This window comes from Meriones unguiculatus, chromosome 18 (genome assembly GCF_030254825.1).
Source record: "Meriones unguiculatus strain TT.TT164.6M chromosome 18, Bangor_MerUng_6.1, whole genome shotgun sequence".
Lineage (NCBI taxonomy): Eukaryota > Metazoa > Chordata > Mammalia > Rodentia > Muridae > Meriones > Meriones unguiculatus.
Window position 1 is genome coordinate 5817183 of NC_083365.1, and position 21489 is coordinate 5838671.

The 21489-nt window shown below is 50.8% G+C and overlaps 1 protein-coding gene, 1 long non-coding RNA gene and 1 pseudogene across 4 annotated transcripts in view; 2 read left to right on the forward strand and 1 right to left on the reverse strand.

Moving 5' to 3' along the window:
• Positions 1-21489, forward strand: part of LOC132649006 (uncharacterized) — a 31778-nt gene that overhangs the window by 2310 nt on the left and 7979 nt on the right. Inside the window, exons 2-3 of one of the 3 annotated variants that reach the window (XR_009587392.1) lie at positions 3737-5811; positions 13105-16344. This is a non-coding gene — a long non-coding RNA (uncharacterized LOC132649006). Of the gene's footprint in view, positions 1-3736; positions 5812-8740; positions 13059-13104; positions 16345-21489 lie in introns of those variants that run through there. The other 2 variants (XR_009587390.1, XR_009587389.1) reach the window with 2 other exon arrangements.
• On the forward strand, positions 4277-4377 carry LOC132649126 (U6 spliceosomal RNA; annotated as a pseudogene).
• On the reverse strand, positions 4366-19605 carry Esyt1 (extended synaptotagmin 1). Its single transcript, XM_021654779.2, has 31 exons — positions 18831-19605; positions 16668-16709; positions 16078-16212; positions 15871-15944; positions 15685-15757; positions 15442-15531; positions 15240-15295; positions 14501-14624; positions 14240-14416; positions 14059-14141; positions 13568-13616; positions 13354-13440; positions 13190-13282; positions 12912-12983; positions 12709-12795; positions 11590-11739; positions 11207-11353; positions 10943-11119; positions 10747-10829; positions 10432-10480; positions 10245-10334; positions 10071-10166; positions 9748-9819; positions 9557-9643; positions 6140-6280; positions 5867-6021; positions 5685-5783; positions 5472-5603; positions 5288-5393; positions 5058-5107; positions 4366-4786 (listed from the first exon to the last, which is right to left on the reverse strand). The coding sequence occupies exons 1-31, from the start codon at positions 19191-19193 to the stop codon at positions 4747-4749; spliced, it is 3279 nt and encodes a 1092-aa protein (XP_021510454.1). The 5' UTR covers positions 19194-19605; the 3' UTR covers positions 4366-4746.

Below are 21489 nucleotides of genomic sequence, written 5' to 3' on the forward strand. Positions count from 1 at the left end.
TGTAGGGCATTTTCTTAATTAGTGATTGATGGGGAGGACGCAGCCCACTAGTGGTTCCATCTGGCCTAGTGGTCCTGGTTTCTGTAAGAAAGCAGGCTGAGCAAGCCAATAAGCAGCATCCTCCATGGCCTCTGCATCAGCTCCTGCCTCCAGGTTCCTGCCCTGCTTGAGTTCCTGTCCTGACTTCCTTCAGTGATGGACTACTACTTAGAAGTATGTGAAGTAAACCTTCCCAACTTGGTGTTAGTCATGGTGCTTTGCACAGCAATAAAAATCCTAAGACAATAGGTAACTCACAATAAAAAAAAAGCATTCTGAAGAAACCGTACTTCTTAGGTCAGTTAGTTAGTTAGTTAGTTAGTTAGTCATTTTTAGTTTTTCGAGACAGGGTTTCTTTGTGTACCCTTGGCTGTCCTGGACTCGCTCTGTAGACCAGACTGTCCTTGAACTCCCAGAGATCCTCCTGCCTCTGTCTTCCTGAGTGCTGGGATTACAGGTGTGCACCACCACACCTGGCTTTCCTAGGTTATTTTTATAGACCTGTATAAGATGGAAGATTTAAATAGAAAAGATGGTTTTAGTAAGTAAAGCTAGTTTCCATTTGTAGTTTTCTAAGGCAGTGGTCATATAAGTAGCTGTTCTTTAAAACATCTAGGAGCTTTGTATGCCAACATATCTGTGCATTGTTCCTCCACATCTGTGCTTGGGTGGGCCTGGAAATCTTGTACTTTTTTTTTGCCTGCTGGAAAGCACAGAGAGCAAAGTGCCAAACACATAGGTAGTTACGCTTTAATAAACAGTAATCACTTCAGAATATATTTGTGTGTGTGTATGTCTGGTGCTAAGGCAGAGGAGGAGGACAACTTGTGAGAATGGGTTCTTTCTTTCTACCATGTGGGTTCCGGGTGTCAGACTCAGGTTGTGAAGTTTGGTGGCAAGTTGCTTGAACAGATGAGCCATTTGTCCCGCACCTCAAAATGTACTTCTCATTATGTCAACTCCCTGTCTGAAACCCTTCCAGAGTTGGAATTTAGCCTTTGTATTTTGTTTTTGTTTTGGTCTCCGACAAGGCTGACCTGGGACTGGCTCTGTACCTGAGGATGGCCTTGAACTCCTGATCCTCTGCCTTCACCTCCCAAGTGCTGAGTGCAGTATTTGCAGCTCTACCAGGCTTTTTGTTGGTTATGTGTTTGGTTGGTTTTGAGAGACAGGCTCCTACTCTATACCCCAGGCTGTCCTGAAACACACTCTGCAGACCGCTCTGTCCTCACACTGTGACAGTCCTTCAGCCTTCACCTCCTGAGTGCTGGGATCACACACATGAGCCCCAGCCATGAGGCCTAGCTTTCATCAGCTCTCATATGTTCTAATAACGATCAGGGGAGCTGGGCGTGGTGCACACATCTGTAACCCCAGTGCTAAGGGAGACAGAGGCAAGCGGATCTCTGTGAGCTGGAGGCTAGCCAATTCAGGACAGCCAGGACAGAGAAACCCTGTCTTGAAAAATCAAACCAAACAAACAAACAAACAAACAAAAGATTAGATGTGGGCATGGATCAGAGACTGAACTCTTACCTAGCATGCTGGCATAGGAAAAAAAAAGTCCTTCCAGTAGCCCACAAAGCTTGCTTCAAACACTAATTTCCTGTACTGGCCACATTTCTGTCTAGCCGCTACCGGAAGCTTGTGTAGCTTCAACATGCCTTTGTTTGTCATGTTGTTCCCTCTTCCAACACACACAAACATGCACACACACACACACACACACACACACACACTCACTCACGCACACAAAGAAAACACACACAGGAACATGCACACAGGAACACTCAGACATGAACATGCATACACACACATGCAAAAACACAGAAATGCAAACACACATGCACACATGTACACACAAACATGAACATGCGAATCCATACTCAGTACCCAGCACCAAGAGGAGTCAGTCACCTGCCTCTGTATGAGGCCCTGAAATAGTTGTAGATACCTGGCAAAAGTTGAGGATGGACACAACGCTACACTAGCGGCTTTGGGTGGGACGCAGAGGCCGAGGGATGGAGCATGGCCGTGCAGCCAGTGTTTACATTTTCACCCTGAAATAGATGAGGTGAGCTGACTTGCTGAGAAGAATGCAGGAGACACTTCTAGAAGGTGGTAACAATTTGGAACAAATGCTACGACAGAATGGAGATGGTTCACTGGGCTCCACTTAGTTCATAATACCTTTTTTTAAAATTGGGTTTTTGAGACAGAGTCTGAGGACCTGGGCTGGGTCTCCACAGAGGCCCTTCTGTGGCAGATCCCTGTGAATTCGAGGCCAGCCAGGACAGAAGTGAGATCCTGTTCCAAGAACTATCCCTCAATTTTATTGTTTGTGTTTGCATGACATATGTGTGCATGATGTGTGTGGTACATGATATATGTGTGTGCATTATGTATGTGTGGGCATGTTGTATGTGCATGTGAGCATCATGTGTGTGCAGGCATGATGTATGGGCATGTATGCCAACGTCATAATTTCTTATGAGTCTAGGGATCAAACTGAGGCCATCAGGACTGTGTGGAAAGAGCCTCTGCCCACTGACTATCTTGTCCCACATGTGTGCCTGCCACCCAGAGTCCAGAAGAGGTTCTCAGATCCACGAATTGTGAGCTGCCACAGGTCTGGGACTCCAGCCCATGTATGCTTTTTTGTTTGTTTGCTTGTTTTGTTTTTCGAGACAGGGTTTCTCTGTTTAGCCTTGGCTGTCCTGGACTTGCTCTGTAGAACAGGCTGGCCTCGAACTCACAGAGACAACCTGCCTCTCCCTCCTAAGTGCTGGGACGAGAGGAGTGCAGCAACGCACTCGGCTTTTAACTGCATTCTTTTGGTGTTCCAGTTCCCAACTGACTTTTTTACATCTTGTTTACTATACCTGGTTCAGAATCTCCCCAGGTTGGAGAAGGGGCTGGGAAAGCCTGTTACTCCTTAGAGCTAGTGGACTTCTGGCAGGAATGCTGGAGGGCTCCATCTGTTAGGGAAAAGGCAGGCGACTCAGTTGCCCCACCTACTTAACCACTGCACATTTTTTGGTCCAATAAAGCCATATTCCAAGAAGGGAGTGGCCTGTATCTGTCACTGTCAAAAGTAAACTGCCTTCGGGCTGGCTAGGGCTGTAGCTCAGCAGTAGAACATTTGCTTGGCATGTATGAAGCCCTGGCTGCCCCTGCCTACCTCTGCCTGCCAAGTGCTGGGGTTAAAGGTGTGTACCACTGCCTAGGTAAAAAAAAAAAAAAAAATTCAAGAATTCTGAAGTGAAGGGTCTAGACCTATTGATAGATGTAGCAGAGTGTATACAGGTTGCTAAAAATAGACTGTCTAATCTACGTCCATAGCATTTATGAATTTGAGGCTAGCCTGGGCTACATTATGTGACTGTCTTAATTAAAAACAACAAACTAGGCCAGTTGAGTGCAAACCTGTGATCCCAGCACTTAGAAGATAAGGAGTTCAAGGTCATCCTCAGCTACATAGTGACTTAAAGGCCAGCCTGGGGTACATGAAAGGTTATATCCCTGCAAGGTAGCTGGGAAATATCTCAGCTCTCAGGTGGCCCCGAAGCCATCTGGGCTATGGCTGCTGACCTTGACACTGTGAGTGTGTGCTGCGATGTCTGGATGGCAGGCGGCGGTGGTCAGCCTGTCAGCTCAGTGAGATTTCACCTCTTTGTCATGTCTCCCTGACATGCAGCTACTTCACATGAGAGCCGTCTCTTGCTCACTGCAGTCTCCAAGGTTTCCACTATCAAGTAAGCTGACCTTTTCAAATTGAATGAAGGCCTTCGACAGCTGGAGAAACATGTAGAGGCTGGAGTCCCCGCCTTTAAGGGAGCGATTCAGCTGGTTTGAGCCTAATGTTTGCTAGGTGAAGTGGACTGGCAAACAGCTGGGGTCTCTCTCGGCCCATGACTTGGGTGGCCAAAAGCCAACCTGCTGTCTGTAGCCCTTTCTGCCTTTCCGCGCATGAGCAGCCTGCTGCTTCCAGACCAGCCTCGAAGGACCTGTACAGAGCCCCAGTGTTCAGGGTTCACACTGTGAATCCGATGGATGCGGCCACCATCGTGAAGACGCCTTCAAGACTGGATTGAGGAAGGTGGGGCGAAACTGGCCATTGGGCCAGAGTGCTGTTGCCACAGGCAGTGCAGGAGCCTGAGTCTGTGTGCCTTCACACCAAACGCTCCTCCCCAATGGCTCATGGCATGGGATTGTGCAGTTACGAAGGAGACCGCACGCTCTATTCAGCAGCATACAGACTAACCGAGAGCAATACAGAGATTAGCATGGCCCCTGTGCAAGCATGACATGCAAGCTCATGAAGCATTATTTTTCTGTTTTTTATTATGTTAAAAAAAAAAAAAGAAAGCTTTCCAAAGGCTGTATTTGGCATGAGCTGATGCCACTGCGAATGCTGCCAGTGGCCAGGCACAGGCGCGTGAAGCCCTGAGGAGTTGGGAGGGAGGATGAGCGGGCAGAAGAGGAAATAGCCAGTGCAGGTCCCTGCCCTAGGAGCCCAAGGGATAAAGGTCCTGCATTAAAGGACCATATACATGATCCTCTTTGGTCAGGCAAAGACCCCTTATACAGGTCTAGAAGGCAAAAGGGCACAGGCTCAGCCCTGGAGCCTCAGCTGTAGGCTCATCACACTGAGGTAAGAGGCAAGGCAAGAAGATAGAGCAGGGTCAGGCTGTCACCACCCAGCTCCTAGGAACTGCCTCTATCTTTGTCATCCATCAGGTCATACCTAGGGAAACAAGGACATGAGTTCAGACAGAGTGAAGACTCGTGCATCTGTTTTGTTTTCTGAGGTAGGGTCTCTCATTCTGTCTTAGCCCAGGCTGCTCTTGAACTCTCAACTCTCCAGCTCTCCACAGGCCCACTTGTGTTCTCTCGTGAGTAAAAGACATGCCAAGGGCTTCTGCTAAAGAACCAACGGTTCTCAGCTTTGGTTGTGACTGGGGTTTCTCCAGAGCACAGAAGCAGAAGCAGTCTCATCCCTTCTGTGTGACACTTACCACTGGGCTGCGCCCTGGGAAAGGTCCATCTCAGCGAGATCCAGCTGCACCTGGCGGGGAGGACGGCAGGGGCAAGATGTTGTTCTGGTATTTCCAAAGAGCATGTCCCATCATCATAGACTTCTATATTTTCAAAGGACTCAAAGAGGATAGGGTCCCTGACCGGGTGGCACCCTGCTTGTCTCCGGTCCCAGCAGCATTAATTCCTTGCCTCTGCCTGGCCCTCTTACCTTTCCCAGAAGCTCACGCTCTCTTGACATGAAGGAGGAGTTTGACTTCACAGAAACATGGAGCTTCCGCCTGAGAGACCCATCCAGTGGCAGCTCCCACTCAAACCTGGGGAAGGCACGCGATGGTAGAGCCGGGGGCCAGCTGAAGCCCTCCCTGTCTCCATGTAAATGCCCATTTACTGACCGCTCATTGAACTCAGGATTGAGAGTCCGCTTCTTCTGTGAGGTCTTCCTCTTGGTGACCCGGTTCTTGTCCGGCAGTAGCAACAGTGACACATACGGGTCTGGGAGATCACGTCCGTTTGGCTGAAGGGCCCTGCAACACAAGGATGTGGGCACTGGAGCACTCAAGGCAAAGGATGGAGGGGACGGCGGAGGACATTTGGCAGCATCTCACCGGCAGCTGTGAATAATGCTGATCAGCTTTTGTTCATCACTGTGGTACCACACCGTCAGCTTCACCTGGCCCAGAGGCCCAACAGGAGCCTCCGAGGGACTGTGGAGAGACAACAGCATGTCAGAAGGTGAGTCAGACTTCACATTCCTGCCTGAACGCCATCTCCCATCCCAGTCCCTTACCTGTCACCCTGAGTTGGGCGATGCCTGACCTCCAAGACTGGGGAGGGGGTGTGAGCAGAGCCCCCCAAGGCCTCAGGTTCTTCATTGAGAGAGGAGGAGCTGTGGCTGTAACTGTGGCTGTGGGCTTCCACTCCTGAGTGCTGGGACACAAGGATCTGGAGGCAGGAGAGTGTGAGCTGCTCCTCACAGCTCCTCCCTGTAAGGACGGGACTCCTGCCCTTTGGGTTTCATGCATCCCTGAGCCATCCTGCCCTGGCACCTCCTGGTACTCACCCCCAGCTGTGTTCTCATTAGCACCTGGCCCTGACCACTGCTGAGTGCAAACCAGCGGTCTAAGCAGAGTTGGTCCACCTGGAGGACTTCAGAGAGAGGCAGGGATACGGAGCCCAGAGTGCCAGTCCCTTCACCCCGAACCTGTGGGGCAAATGCACTGATGAATTATTGAAGCTTGGCTTTTTGGATCCAAACACTTGGGTGGTTTTGGTGAGAGATTCCCCTTTTGGAGAAATAGAATATGTATTACAGCTGCCAGCCCTTCCCCTCTTTCATTTTTATTTAATTTTGAGACTAGGCCTCATCCAGGTTGCCTTTTAGATACTTGTGATCTCCTACCTCAGCCTCCCCAGTGCTGGGATTGGAGAGGTATATGCCACGATGCCTACCTTTTCTTTTCTTAATCGAAGTAGTCTCTGCTTTCTTTTCTTTTCCCTTCCCTTTCCCTTCCCTTTCCCTTCCCTTTCCCTTTCCTTTCCCTTCCCCTTCCCTTCCCCTTCCCTTCCCCTTCCCTTCCCCTTCCCTTCCCCTTCCCTTCCCCTTCCCTTCCCCTCCCCTTCCCTTCCCCTTCCCTTCCCCTCCCCTTCCCTTCCCTTCCCCTTCCCTTCCCCTTCCCTTCCCCTTCCCTTCCCCTTCCCTTCCCTTCCCTTCCCCTTCCCTTCCCTTCCCTTCCCTTCCCTTCCCTTCCCTTCCCTTCCCTTTCCTTTCCTTCCCTCTCTTTCTTTCTGAGAGAGAGTTTCTCTGTATAGCTCTGGCTGTCCTGGACTTGATTGGTAGACCAGCCTGGCCTTGAACTCACAGAGATCCTCCTGCCTTTGCCTTCCTGAGTGCTGGCATTACAGGCCTGTGCCACCACACACAGGTTAGTCTCTACTTTTTACTTCATAAGGTTTCACAGACTTAACAGTGCTATCAGCAGAGTGGAAAAAAGAATGGCAAATGCTAAAAGTAAATTGCCAGGCGCGGCTGGGTGGGGGGCAGAGGAAAGTGGATCTGAGTCCCAGGCCGGCCAGGGATATTCAGGGTCAACAAGAAAAAGTAAATAATGGTGTAGCTCAGTGGGTAGCATGCTTGCCTAACATGCTTGAAGCTCTGGGCCTCAGCTCCTCCATGATGGTGCATGTCTGCCATCCTTGCACTCAGGAGGTGGAGGCAGGAGGGTTGTCCTCAGCTACATGCTGAGTTTGAGGCCAGCTTGGGCTCCACGATACATCTCAAAAAGCTTCCTGTCTGTTACGCACTCATTTCTACATTACACAAGCAACTTTAAAATCATCCTGCTGTGGGACTGGGGGGATGCCCAGCCATCGAGTACTGGCGCCTCCTAGAGGGCTTGCTTTGCTTCCCAGCACTCCCAGCAGCTGGGCACAAGTGCCGCCCTCGTTCTTTCAGCTTCCCCTCGGGACCAGGTATGCACATGGCACACAGACAAAGTACCCATATGCATAAATAAAACTTTAAACATTTCTTCTACTATAAATCTAACTAATGTGCTTACATCTCTATTTTGTATTTTCTGACTTTTTAAACTTTTACTTTTTTTTTTTTCTTGTTTTTTTGAGCCAGGGTTTCTCTGTGTAGCCTTGGCTGTCCTGGAACTCACTCTGTAGACCAGGCTAGCCTCAAACTTAGAGATCCAATCGCTTCCTGAGTGCTGGGATTAATGGCATGTGCCCACCTTAATAATTGTTATTGTCTTCTTTCAGCCTCTTTTACTCTCTTGAAACTATCTTGGCTCCTGCAACCTACTCTCTCATGGTGCTCTAGCTACAGTTCAGCTCCCATGAAGGCTTCCCACATACCTGAGTATGTGATTTCCCAAGGGGGAAAGCAGTTAACGCCACACAGCTAGTCTACCTTCCTGGGTGGCTCTTTGGGGGTGTCCCTCCTCTGTGTGGCACCCGTCTCCATCCAGCTACCTCATGTCCGAAACTCACATCCAGACTGGTCTTTATCCCTCCCTCTCTCCCTCAAAACAAGCAAAACCACAAGCGGGTGATGTACTGAGGAAGTTGGGACAGGAAGACCATCAGTAGTAGAGGCTAATCTAGTCTGCTTTGTGAGATGCTGTCTCAATAAGTCTTCAGTATCGCCCTGATCTCAGCACTCAGGGAGGCAGAGGCAGGTGGATCTCTATCAGTTCGAGGCCAGCCTGGTCTACAAAGCGAGTGCAGGACAGCCAAGGCTACACAGAGAAACCCTGTCTCAAAATACCCTCCAAAAAAGGCATCAAAGTTATCAACAACAAATCAGATGCACTAATTTCCTTTCTTTTATGTGTGTGTGTGTGTGCCTAGAACTTCTGCCTCCATCTCCCAGTGCCAGGATCTCAGATATGCACCAGCTATACCTGGCCCAAATTATTTTTTTTTAATTTAATTTTAATTTTATTTGGTTTTTCAAGAAGGGTTTCTCTGCTTAGCCTGACTGTCCTGGAGCTCATTCTGTAGACCAGGCTGTCCTGGAACACAGAGCTGCCTGCCTCTGCCCCCGGAGTGCTGGGATTAAAGCTGTGTGCCACCATCACGATGCAGATTTCTCTTTAAGATATTATTTATGTTATATATGAGTGTTCTATTTACATGTACGCCTGCACGCCAGAAGAGGACAGCAGATTCTAGGATAGATGGCTGTGAGCCACCATGCAGTTGCTGGGAACTGAACTCAGGACCTCTGGAAGAGCAGCCGGCGTCTTACCTGCTGAGCATCTCCAGCCCCCAAATCCTTTTTCAGTGCTGGGGATTGAAGCTAGGGTCTTGAGCACACTAAGCAAGCACAGAGCTGCACACATCCCAAACCCAAATTCTTAGCATGCTATTCAGGAGTCCCTATGCTCAGCCTCTCTATAATAAACTTCTTTTTTTTTTCTTCCTTACCCTGAAAGGTGTTCCTGCTCTATTTAAAACTTCCTGGTTTTATTTTATTTGTGAGAGAGAGTATGCACACAATCTGTGCAGGCACCATCAAGGATGGCAGGAGGCATCAGATCCTGTGGAGCTGTGGTGCCTGCTGAGCTCCACCGCTGACCTTTCTAGTCTTGTTGGTTGCGGCCTGTCTGCCCTTAAGTTCACAAGCCTCCCAAGGATGTTTTCCTCACTGCCCCACCTCATCCCTGCCTTGTGGGACCTCTCCTTTTCTCGCCATATTTCCTGCCTGTACACTTACTTATGCTTCTGTAAGTATCCTCTGGTTATTGTCCTCCCATAACAGAGGGACTCCTCAGGGTGAGGACTCAGGCTTTCCTTCCCTTTTGTTTTTTTTTTTTTGAAATGGGGTCTTACTAGCTCAGATTGTCCTTGAACTCAGGACAGTCCTCCTGCTTCGGACTCTCAAGTGTTGTGACTACAGGTGTTTGTCACCCTGTGCCTGGTCTGTGGCTGGAGTCCACGGGTCCCCTGTGCAGTGCGTTTACAGTACCTGCAGCTCCAGGCTCTCAGCGTGTGGCTTCTTGATGAGAAAGGAGGCACTCTCCTCCCAGACAGGGGCTGCCGTTTGTGAGACAGTCTGTTGGTGATGAGGGGTTATGATGAGTGGCAGGCCTCAGTCTTGAGTCTCTTGCTGCCCATTCTTAACAGTGAAGGGTCCCCTTACAAAGCATCTTGTCCTACCTTGGTTTTATAAGAAGTCTCTCCTACGGTGAGAGTAATGTAAGGGTTGGGAAGTTTGGTCCCTTTTCGGAGCTGGAAACAGAATATCATTTACTCATAAATTTGGATCTAGTTAAGTCTCCCCTTCATACAAAGTAAAGCCAGTTAGCCCATAGCCACATCTCCACTTTCACGTGATCATCCTCATAACTTTGGATAATCTCACCCCAGCACCATCCTCAAGTGGGACCCTTAACTCTTCCAATTCTACAAGGAGCATTTACACCCAAGGGCCTGAAGATGGGCTAGGGAGCTCTGGGGAGCTGCTCGCTCTTGGCTCTTACCGGCAGATCTTCCGCTCGCTCCAAGTAGACTGACAACAGGGCTGCCGCCAGCTCCGCGCTCTTCTGAGTCTGGATCAGGCTGTTCACCTGCAGCACCTGGGACACAGTAGGCTGTGATGGGACCTGACAGAAGGGCTCACCTTGCCCCATCCTGTCTCCAGCTGCTCTCCTCACCTCCTCCAACTCAGCAGCAGTGGGTCTAGGGGTCAGACGCTCCAGGCGCAAGTGCAGGCGGCCAGATGGGACATCCTCCAGGGTCAGCCACTATGAATACAGGCAGGAAAAGTCTTGAGGATGAGAGAACAGAAATGATGAAAATGAGGCTTGGTCCAGATCAGGAGGGCCTGGCTCTCATGCTCACCTCATCAAGGAAGCCACTGTTGAGGACCGTGGTGAGACTCACTCTATACCTGTGGTGGAGAATGAAGATGAGGGCCTTATGGTTGATACCGTGGCTTGTGGTGCCCAGCCTATCTGTCCACTGGAACTTAGTCCTACACATTTTCTTTTTCTTTTGGTTTTTTCAAGACAGGGTTTCTCTGTGTAGCCCTGCCTGTCCTGGACTCACTTTGTAGACCAGGCTGGCCTCAAACTCAGAGATCCACCTGCCTCTGCCTCCCTGGTGCTGGGACCACAGGTGTGCGCCACCACAGCTGGCTCCTTCCTACCCTCTCACCTGCCCAAAAAGTCATCTTTGTCCACGTCCTTGTCAAAGACCTCAAGCTCAAGCTCCTGGCCTGGGATTGATGTGACAATAACCTAATGGGAGAAAACAGTGCGGATGAAAGGGATATCTTCACTTTTCTTCCCGTGACTGCCAGCAGCAGCCGCTATTGCTACAGACAGGAGAGTCCCAGCCACTCACTTCTGACCTCAAAAACCTCATTCCATCGGGGATTGAGATCTTCCCGAACAACGCGAGTCCGGAAGCTCTGCCCTGCCACCTTCAGTTTGACGTAGGGGTCTGATTTGCCCTTCACCAATCCCCCTAAGAAACGGTCTTTGGCAATTAGGTCCTGAGCCGCTAATACATGGATCCGAAGAACATTCTGTGGAAGGAACAGATGGGCAAGGCCTCTCAGAACCACCCCTAACACAAGCAGAGAGAGCCTTACAGTTTCTAGGTATCGACTTACCTCAGTCCCAAAGTGGCTGTTAGGAGTTGTATGATAGGGCCGAGGTGGGGCATCCACACTGCTGCCTGTTTGGGGGCTCTCGCTGTCCAGGTCCCTGGCACCAGGCACAGGAGGGAAGCAGACTTCCGATGCATCTAAGTATAAGATCTGCGAAAGACAGTGTGATTGCAGGAGCAAGGAGGCACGGATGGGCACAGTCAGGAGATGAGCCACAGAGCTGGGGGGCAGGGCAGAGCTCATCTCATTCCTTCCCCCAGTCACATCAGAGAGCACTTTCGATGTGCCTGCAGACACTTCAGTATTTGCTAGCTCCTCTTCCATGCTCTGAATACCAAGGGATCCACAGGGCTCCCCAGCCTCCTGCGCTTCCTCCATTGCCATACCCGCATGACCAGTTTCATGTAGAGCCTGGAGTTTGGGCCTGAGCTGCTGAGCTGGAACCACTGGTCCATGGTAAGTTCAGAGGCAGTTAGCAGGCGAGCCAGGGGGAGAGTCAGTGCCCCCAAAGTCAGGGCCCTGGAGTCATCCTTCACCTACGGGAGCAGGAGGAAAGAGGGACAGTCATTAGGGAAGAGGAAGGTGTATTGAGGAAACTATAACATGACTCCAGCTCTGTTCTCCCCCCTATTTCCCTCTGAAAGTTATAAACCTTTTGTTCCACTCAGGGCATATTTTTACCGTATTTTGTCAACACTACCGTCTCTTCTACTTTTGCTCTTTCTGTTCCCTAAGTAAGTTTTCATTCTTTCCCTCCTGCCTATTTCAACCCTACTTATCTATCCTTTAGGCTCGGCTGAAACCTTTGTTCATGGTGTGTGAATGATGGTGTACATCATTAGGATGTGTCCCGTGTGTACGTGTGGAGGTCAGAGAACAATTTTGTAGCATTGGTTCTCTCTTTCCACCTGTATGTATATTCTGGGGATTGAACTCCAGTCACCAGGCTGTATATCTTTACCCACCGAGCCAGGGCTTTGCTGGCTCCAGTCTGCAAATTCTATTTGTGCCTGCCCCCATGTCTTCCTTGACCACCTTCAATCTGTGCAGAACTTACATGTTTCCTCCATAAAACTGGGCAGTGAGCAAGGAAGCTATGACACAGTGTTTTGATTCTTCCATGACTTCTAAATGCTGGGTGTTAATTTTTATAGGAGCACAGTCTGCATTCCTCAAAATTACTCATTTCAAATATAGTTTCCAGTTATAAAAATCAATTCCAGGCCAGGTATGGACTAAGACAGAGGCAGGTGAATTTCTTTGAGTTTGAGGCCACCCTGGCCTACACCATGAGGCCCTGTCAAAAAACAAAGTTGGACGTGGTGGCTCACACATTTAATCCCAGCAGCTGGGAGGTACAAATGAAGCCCTACCCTGAAACCTACCCCCCCCCGTCTGTCTGTATGTATGTCTTTCTCTCTCTCTCTCTCTCTCTCTCTCTCTCTCACACACACACACACACACCAATAAAACTTGAAAAGACAGGATAAGGCTGCTGCTCTTACCTGCACATCAAGCTCCTGGCTTTGAGGGTCTTGCAGGAAAAATCGGAAAGCCTCTTCCCACACTGGGCAGTTGGTACTGTAGGTAGCCTGAGAGGTGATGGCACAGACCATGTACCCAACACCATTCCCATTTGGGTTGAAACTCTGAACTCGCAACCATCCTGTGGCCCCTTAGCCCCAACCAATGATGCTGTGACCCTTACCTTGCTCTCTTGGGTCACATCCTGAACTGACAGTTGCACCATGGGGTTGGGTTCCTTGTTCCCCTTCTTCAGCTGTGTTGGGGAACAGAATTTAGAAGTCATCCCTTGAGTGTTGGATATTTGGGATTAAAAGACCCTTTTCCTCAAGGTGGACCTGACCTCTCCTTAGAACCTTTGTGTTACCCCCTTGCAGGCAGGGACATCTGCATCCTCAGCAAAGGAGGTGTGGGCGTCCTCTCCCCAAGGCTTTGTCCACCTGCTCTACAAGCCATACTCACAGGAAGATCCTGGGCCCGGTCCAAGTAGACAACCAGGATGGCAGCTGATGGGGGCTCTGGTCGAGAAGTGATGCCCCGATTCCACTGGAGAACCTGGGAGCAAAGAACAGGGGTCAGACCTCATCCTCCCAACCCCCAAGTATTGCCCCTGCCAGTCCCCTTACCTGATCCAGTTTTTCTGCATCTGGCAAAAGTGACAGCCATTCCAGTCTCAGGTGGACTTGGCCTTGCCCACCTTGTAGAGGGAACCACTGAAGGGGGTCAGAGGAAGTGACAAGTGGAGACCAGACACCCACACACCTGGTTCATCTACCAAGTGACGGGCAGCACTTGCCCAGAGGGTGAGCTCACCCCACCCCACCTCTTCTCCCAACTTACCTCATCTAGGACTCCAGCCTGTAATACCTTCCCTACATCCAGCTTCATTCTGGAAAAGTGCAGAGGACAGAAGACCGTGCAGAGAAAAGGGGAATGATAGCAACTCAGTCAGTATCTCTCCACTTACCTCCACTTACTCTCCAGGAATAATCAAAGAATCCTTTTTTATGTCATTATTTTTAAAACTCCTGTGTGTAGGTGTGTGCATGTTAGGGCAGTGCACAGGGAGGCCAGGAGGGTTCAGAGGGCAGGAGCTGGGGTCATGTGAGGTTATAGGGCCTCCTGTGGGTGCTAGGAATCGAACTTGAGTCCTCTACAAGAGCAGTACATACATAATGGCTGAGCCATCTCTCCAGAGGATCTTACACGAACGGAGGGGAGAGAGAGAGGTGCACAAGGAGGTTGCGGGGAGAAGTATTGTGCCCATGTCCTGTGCTACCTCCAGAGTCTTTGCAGTACTGGGGCCTTAGAATATAAAATGACAATCTTACCTTCCCAGAAAATCGTCTTTATCTGGATCTTTATCAAACACCTCTACCTCGATCTCCTGTCCTGGGACCTCATGCACTATCACCTGGAGAGCAGAGAGGACTGCAGCCTCATGGGCTGCAGCTGGGAGGGCTGCCCAGGCTCCACCCCCCTGCCACACACCCCTGCTCCCCAGCTTCCTACCTCATAAGTCTCTCCCCAGTAAGGGTTGAGCTCCTCATCTATGACGCGACTGCAGAATGTCTGGGTGCCCACACGAACAAGTGCATAGGGGTCCGATTTGCCCTCAATCAGGCCTTTCACATACTTATCCTTGGAGCTCAGACCTCGGGCTGCCAGAAGGTGAATCCGAATAATGCCCTGGGATTAGGAATCAACTGGTAAGAAACTAAGAAGCCAGCACAGCCCTTGAGAGAAAGATCAGTCTAGTGAGAGACGCCATACCCTGGGTAGTGGGGAACGTAACTGGGCCACATCTTGAAGGTCAGGCACAAGGGGCACCAGTAGTCGGTTGGGCAACACAAGGAAGGCAGCAATAGAATCCATGATCATAGTATCAGAGAGAGAGCTAAGTGGGGGTGTAGGAAAAAAAAAGGTTCAACTTCTAGGTTTTCCCCTACCCCAACTGTATTTCTTCCTGAAGAGAGAGATTCCAATCTTTTAAATCTCACTGTATATCCCTGGCTGAGCTGGAATTTGTTATGTAGCCCATGCTGGCACTGAACCTCCCGGGTGCTGGGATTACAGATGTATGCCACCATACCTACTTTAGGAAGTCCAGGCTTTTTACTACATTTGTTCATCTCTGTGTTCACATGTATGCATTCACGTGTGGAGGTCAGAGGACAACCATGTCGTACCCATCAGGCCTGGCATCAAACACCTTTACCCATGGAGCCATCTTACCAGCATGGAAGACTTTGAGACCCTTTTGTTGCTCCTTTTGGCTCCTAACTCCCTTGCATTCTCAGCCTTTCCTGTTCCTTTTGCCCATGCTTGAGAAGTCTCCACCCCCTACCAAAGTGCATGCCCCTCCCACAAAGGAGAAATCCCAGTCTGAAACTTTCCTGCAGTTTATGTCCAATTTCCCCAACTGCAGTGAGGTCTTGAAGGTACAGGCTGTGGTTTTAGTGCATTTCTGAACCCTCACCCCAGGACTGGGTACTGGGAAGGTGCTTAATACCTAAGTCCTGGGATGTCCAGCAGGTTCGTCATCCCTGTCCAGTTGATGTCAAGTGTCTGGAAGAAAAGGGCAGAAGACTCAGGACAGACTCTAGAGAGCATGGGCACATAAAGCCTTGGTCAGTCTTCTCAGTGGCCATAGATGACTCTTCCCAAAGGCCACAGCCCTGTGCGTCCCATTTCCCACCAATGTCCTCTCTTACCGGGCGTTTGATAAAGAACATCGACACAGCCCCCACGATAGGAAGGTCCCCTGTGAGTGGCTCAAGAATCACCCGTAAGACTCCATGTAGCTAGAGCAAGAAGAGAAAAATCAAAGTATTCACCAGAGGAGGCCCTGTGTCCTCCTGCACTTCCCAGCCTCGGTTATTCCAAAGTCCCCCTTCCCACAGCCCATGACCCTCAGGGCAGAGGCTCTACAGGAAGGGCCCTGACATCTGCCCCACCTGCATGCCCTTGACTCCTGCTTTGCAGAAATATTTCTTCACTTCCACATCAATCTGCAGGTCACCCACATAGCTGGGGGGGCAGCAAGGAAGAGAGTAAAGAAGTTAGCACTAGGCTTCAGCATCAAGTGGAGGGGCTCAGTACCAGGAGTGACCAGGACCCTCCCATGAGGAGGTGGGGATCACCTGACATTCAAGTCCAATAGAATCTGATCTTTTCTCTGACTAGGGTGAACCTTGACTCCGATGATTCGTACTGGCTAGAGAGAGAGGTGATCTCAGAAGAGGCAGGAGGAAAGGAGGAGTACCTCAGAATTTGGGGTGCCCCCTGCACCTCAACTCTTAGGGTGTCCCCCCACACATAATGCCTTATCTACTTCCTTCCACAGGTACCTTTTCACCCAGCTCCACTCGTGTAAATGTGAATGTTTGCAGGTGGGGGTTAGCTCCCCGGACAGCAGGGGCCACCGTTTCAGCCAGAAGCTTCTCCATATACTGGCCTAGGAAGGGCCACACCTGGGCCACAATCTGGGAGGAAAGGAACATTGTCAGAGGATAGGCCCCTTTCCCTCTCAAGCAGTGGTTCTCAACCTTTTCAGAGGGATCACCTAAGACTACTGGAAAACACAGATATTTACAATTCATAAAGTAGCAAAATTAGTTGTGAAGTAGCAATAAAAAAATTTTTTTGGCTGGGGATCACCACAGTGCAAGGAACTGTATTACAGGATTGCAACACTAGCAAGTTGGGAGCCACTAGTGTAAAGGCAAGTCTGTCTCAGTAAGATGGCAAACAGCTATGTTCTGAGGAGTGCTGCTGAGGTGGGAAGCTCAATTAAGAGGTGGAGCAAGGAGACCCAGTCCTTCAGAGTCACCCCACCGGCAGCACTGGGGACTACGCTAAAGCTGGAACTAAGGTGTGGGAATCCTTGAAAGAGGAACAAATCCCATTCAGTAAAATTCAAAACCAAGACAGTCCTTACCTTGTTTAGCCACTCGGCCTTTTCTACATCTGGGAAGCTGACCTGAAGTGGAGGAGGCAGAGACAGTGAGAGAGCGCTTGTCCTAAGAGTCCAGTGGGATACACACAGAAGAGATGGGCAAGCCCATCTGACAGAGACTCCTCACGCCCAAGGGCTGTGTGTGCTGAGGTTCCTTCCCTCCCTCTCTTTCCCCCCCCTCTTCCACTCTTTTGTTTGGTTTTAATGACTTATTTATTCTCGTTTTATGTGCATTGGTGTTTTGCCCGCACATATGTCTGTGTGCAGGTGCCAGAGCCCATGCAACTAGAATTATGGACCGTTGGGAGCTGCCATGTGGATGTAGGGAATTGAACCGAGGTCCCCTGGAAGAGCAACCAGTGCTCTTAACTGCTGAGCCATCTCTCCAGGCCACCTATATTTCCAATACTTAGAAGGTAGAGGCAGGAGGGTCATGAGTTTTCAAAGCCAGCCTGGGCTATATGAAACTATGCATTAAAAAAAATAAAAAGAAAAGCTGTTTTTCTGTTTGTAGACAGGGTCTCATCATGCAGCCCTGGCTGACCTGGAACTCACTATACATAGACCTCAAGTTCAGGCTGGCCTCAAGTTCACAGAGATAAAAGACTTTTGCCATTACCCCCAGTAAAAGAAGAGTTTTAATGCAGACTTCAGCACACAATCCTGAGGGTGGGAAACTTCTTCCCTTAGAATTTGGAGACACTGAAGTTAATAAGGGGAGCTGGTAGGATGTGGGGCCACATAGAGATCTTTCAGATAGCTCAGAGATATGAAATGGCAGCTTCTGGGGCAAAGGAGGGGGAGGGAGGAGGAGCTTTGAAAAGAAGGGCACATTTTTTTCAGGCAGAGATCTCTAGAGCTCTGATTTACAGCTCTAGGAGCTCCTGTGATGGATGAAGTAGTTCTGGTTCCTTTGTCCAGCCTTCCCTGATCCCCTGGGACTGGGCGTGGGCTCCCGTATAAGAAGGTGAAGAAGAAACCAACAAACCGTTATAACCTAGAGACAGGCTGGACGAGCTACTTAGGCCGGGTGCACTGGGGCGCTAGAGCCTCCGCAAGCTTCCGCAGCGGTCTCTCCTCTTTCCCTTCCTCCCTACCTCCTTTCTTTCTCTTCCTGAATGACACTTTTTAAGGGAAAGGACACCTGTGCTCTGCATCTGCGGAGGCGGCGGGGGGGGGGGGGGCGGTGTGTAGATTAATTCCCAGGATAAGGAGTAGTTGTAATAGTTGCTGCTTGGGGTACACAGGGCATAGTAAGCGTGACTGGTCTACCTTACTGGCACCTCTAAGTAGGAAGAGTAGAGAGAAGGAGCCCCAGGGAGGGGCTGGTAACCCGCTCAGCTTTAGCAAGGCCCGAGAGGCATCTGTTTCAGCCCTGAAGACAGGATGCAGTAATAAGGGCCTGGGTCAGCTGAGCAAGCGAGCGAAGGCTACCCACAGTCCGGAAAAGGGTGGGGCTGCCCAGGGTGCGAGTAGACAGCGCAGCGGGAACCACAGCAGCCTCACTACCCTCTTCCCAGCACCTCCTTCCTTAGCCCAGCAGCTGCCGTGGCTGCTCCACAGTCCGGCTGTATTGAGGCTGGGAGGCGACCTCGGTGGGTCGTTTCCAGGTTCTGGGGCTCAGCTGAACAATGCCTGCAGGGCTGGGTCTCAGCGGGCACCTAGCGACAAGGCAGGAAACGGGAAACCCTTATGCCCTTAAGTAGATAAAAAGCCCTGAAAGATTAAGTAGATAAGAGCCCTGAAAGAGCTAGCAAAGGCAAGGGAACCTCTGAGCGATCACAGGGCTGGGGTGGAGGGATCCCCCAGAGGCAGCGGCGGAACCAGAAGTCAGGAGGAGCGAGCATTCCGCACGCTTGGCTGGGAGGGGGCCGGGGTAGGGAGCGGCCGCTCAGATGTACCACCGTAGACCGAGGAGAGCGAGGAAGAAGTCCCAATTCTGTGGAGGGATCCGCTCTGCGGCAAGGGTGGGCGGGGAGAGTGGGTAGTCGTCCAAGAGCGGTGCGTCCCAGCGGCTAAGCGCTACCAGGACCGGGTAAAAGTCTGGGGGCCGCCGTCCCAAGTCTGACTTCACAGGGAGGGAGAGGCCGAGCTGAGGGGACTAGGAAGAGCTACACTGCACCGAGGGCTGACGCGGTAACTCACCCAGGCAGGTAGTTCCCGGTGGCTCATATAAAGCGTCTTTGCTGTAATCCGCTCCTCGTCATCCAGCAGCTGCCTCGCTGCCCTCAGGCTCCACTCTTTCCCATCGCGGACCCGGCGCCAGCCCATGTAGAGGGCGAGGCCGAAAAGCACGAAGCCCACGCTGAGACCCGCTGCCCCTGCCAGGTACACCGGCAGCAGCACCAGCAAGCGCCGCCCGAAGGAAGCCAGTGCCCTCAGGGCCTCGCTCGCGGCACCTGGGCCCGCAGGTGGGACCCCGGGACCCTCGTCGTCCCTCGTGGTGTCTGCAGCAGGGGCCTGCCCTGAGGGATCGGGGCCCGCGCCCTCTGCAGCGGAGCGCTCCATGGGGCAGCTTCTAGAAGTGCCCGCCCGAGCAGCCGCAGGCAGCTCAGTGTCTGGTCCACCGCCCCCGAAATTCAGGGCGCTCTCGGGGACCTCAGGCCACGCCCAGCCCCTGCCCTCCCGGGTCGGTTCGCGACTTGTAGACAGCTTAAGGACTTGGGGACGGCAGGACCTTCGTGATTGGGCCGGAGGGTCAAAATGGGAGGGCTGGGTGGCGGGAAAAGGAGGAAAGAAACCAAAAGGCAGTATTTGACTGGTCCTAGAGAGCACGGGGCGTGGCGTCTCACGTAAAGAGGCGGGAGCAACTGCTCCTCCCACGTGGGATTGGAGCGCCTGTGGCGTTACGTCATGCAGAGCCGCTACCCCAATTACTAAGTTCAGAGCGAGCTAGTGGTGAGGGGTTGCGGGTAGTCGGTTTATCTTTCCACCCGTTCAGATGGTTTGGCAGAGTTTGGCCTGAATCTTACATATTCTTTATCAACTTTCCCAAGTTTTGATACTTAGAGGACATTCTTTTTTTTCCTGTAAGAATATTCTGAGTTTTTCTTAGCTGTCCTTAAAGGAAATTATCCTATTCGGAATGAAAGCCTAGGATGACCGACACTGTCTATCTTGTCCTCGGTCCCCCAACTTGTCTGTGAATTGGACAACTGACTCCAGCGAAGGCTGGACAAGGAACATTTTTGTTCTAGTATTCCGGCCTTGAAGAAATTGGGGAAAGGAGAATAGTAGTACACGAGTGAGGTTTTTGTTTCTGTTTAGGGTCTCCACGTGGGTCATCTCTACCACAGAGGGCAAATTAAGACTAAATTGACTCCAATTGTGGGGAGGGTTCAAATGCAAGCAGCAGTTACTACATTTTCCAATAATTTCCTGATGCTTCGTGTCCTAGCTAGGGTAACTATTGCTGTGAGGAAACACCAAAAGCAAATTGGGGAGGGACTAGAGCAAGATAAATTGAGACACTTCCACACCGGAGTCCTTCGCTGAAGGAGGCCCAGGCAGGAACTCAGACTAGGGTGGAACCTGGGAGCTGATGCAGAGGCCATGGAGGGTGGTGCTCACTGGCTTGCTTTCTCATAGAAGTCAGGGCCACCAGCCAGGGATCACTCCACGCATAGTGGGCCAGGCCTTTCCCTTCCATCACTAAGAAAATGGCCCCCATGCTCCACAAGGCCCACAGACCTTGTGGAGGCGTTTTCTCATCCAGAGTTCATCCTCCCAGATGACCCCAGCCTGTATCAGATGAAGAGTTCTGACAGGCAGGATGACTCACAACTGTAATCCCAGCATTTGGGGAGGGGAGGGGGTAGGACAGCCTGAGATATATGCCAGAAACCAAAGAAAGGAAAGGAAGGAGAGGAGGAGGAAGGGGCAGTCTGTATGCCCAAGCCTGAGGACCTAAGTTCAATGTCCAGTACCCACAAACAAAAGTGTGGTGGGTAAAGGCCTTTGCTCCACAAGCCTAATGACCTGAGTTCAATCACCCACACTCCTGTCTGGAGAAGCCTCAGTAGCTTTAGGGCTCTTACTGGGCATCTTCAGGAAATGGAAAACAGAGTCTCCAAAGGCTCCAGGGCCAACTAGCCTGGGTTGTGAAGCAGAGTCTGCCTCTGAGGGGAGGTGAGGACTGATATCTCAGCACTGAACTCTGATCCCTACATGTGTCCCCCACAATATGCACATAACACACCACACACATACACACACAAACATATGCACACACACACTCCCACAACACCACACACACACTCATGTATGCACACACAGATACTGATACACATATATACATACCACACACTCACATTCATATACACTCACACATAACAAACCACACTCACACATATACACATACATTCACACACACACACATATACCCTCTCACACACATATATACACACAAACTCACACTCATACACATGCTCTCACATTCATAACACTCTCACACTTTCTCACACACATACCTACACACTCACACACATGCTTACAATCATACACACACAGTGTGCCAGCATGTGCCTGAATCCCAGCCCTGGGAAAGCAGAAGGGAGGATTTCTGGGCTCCGTGACCAGTGTAGCCTGATTAGCAAGTTCCAGCTTCAGGGAGGCTTTCGTCAGAGGTCAGGTAGACTCCTCCAGGAGGGCTCCCTGGGTGACAGCCTGAGCTCAGTGGCCCCGACCCACATGGCGTGGAAAGCCCATGTCCTCTGATGACCCAATGCACCCTGTGATACACACACAACTTTAAAAAATGGTCTCGCTATATGGCCCTGGCTGGCCTGGAGCTCACTCTGTAGAG

Bases quoted from the DNA above. Each gene is read 5' to 3' on its own strand.
- Esyt1 (XM_021654779.2), bottom strand. From the start codon at position 19,193: ATGGAGCGCTCCGCTGCAGAGGGCGCGGGCCCCGATCCCTCAGGGCAG. The intron at 12,796-12,911 runs GTAAGGGTCACA...ATCACCTCTCAG, and splicing joins ATGTGACCCAAGAGAGCAAG to GCTACCTACAGTACCAACTG. The intron at 10,481-10,746 runs GTGAGAGGGTAG...TCTCCACCACAG, and splicing joins AAAGATGACTTTTTGGGCAG to GTATAGAGTGAGTCTCACCA.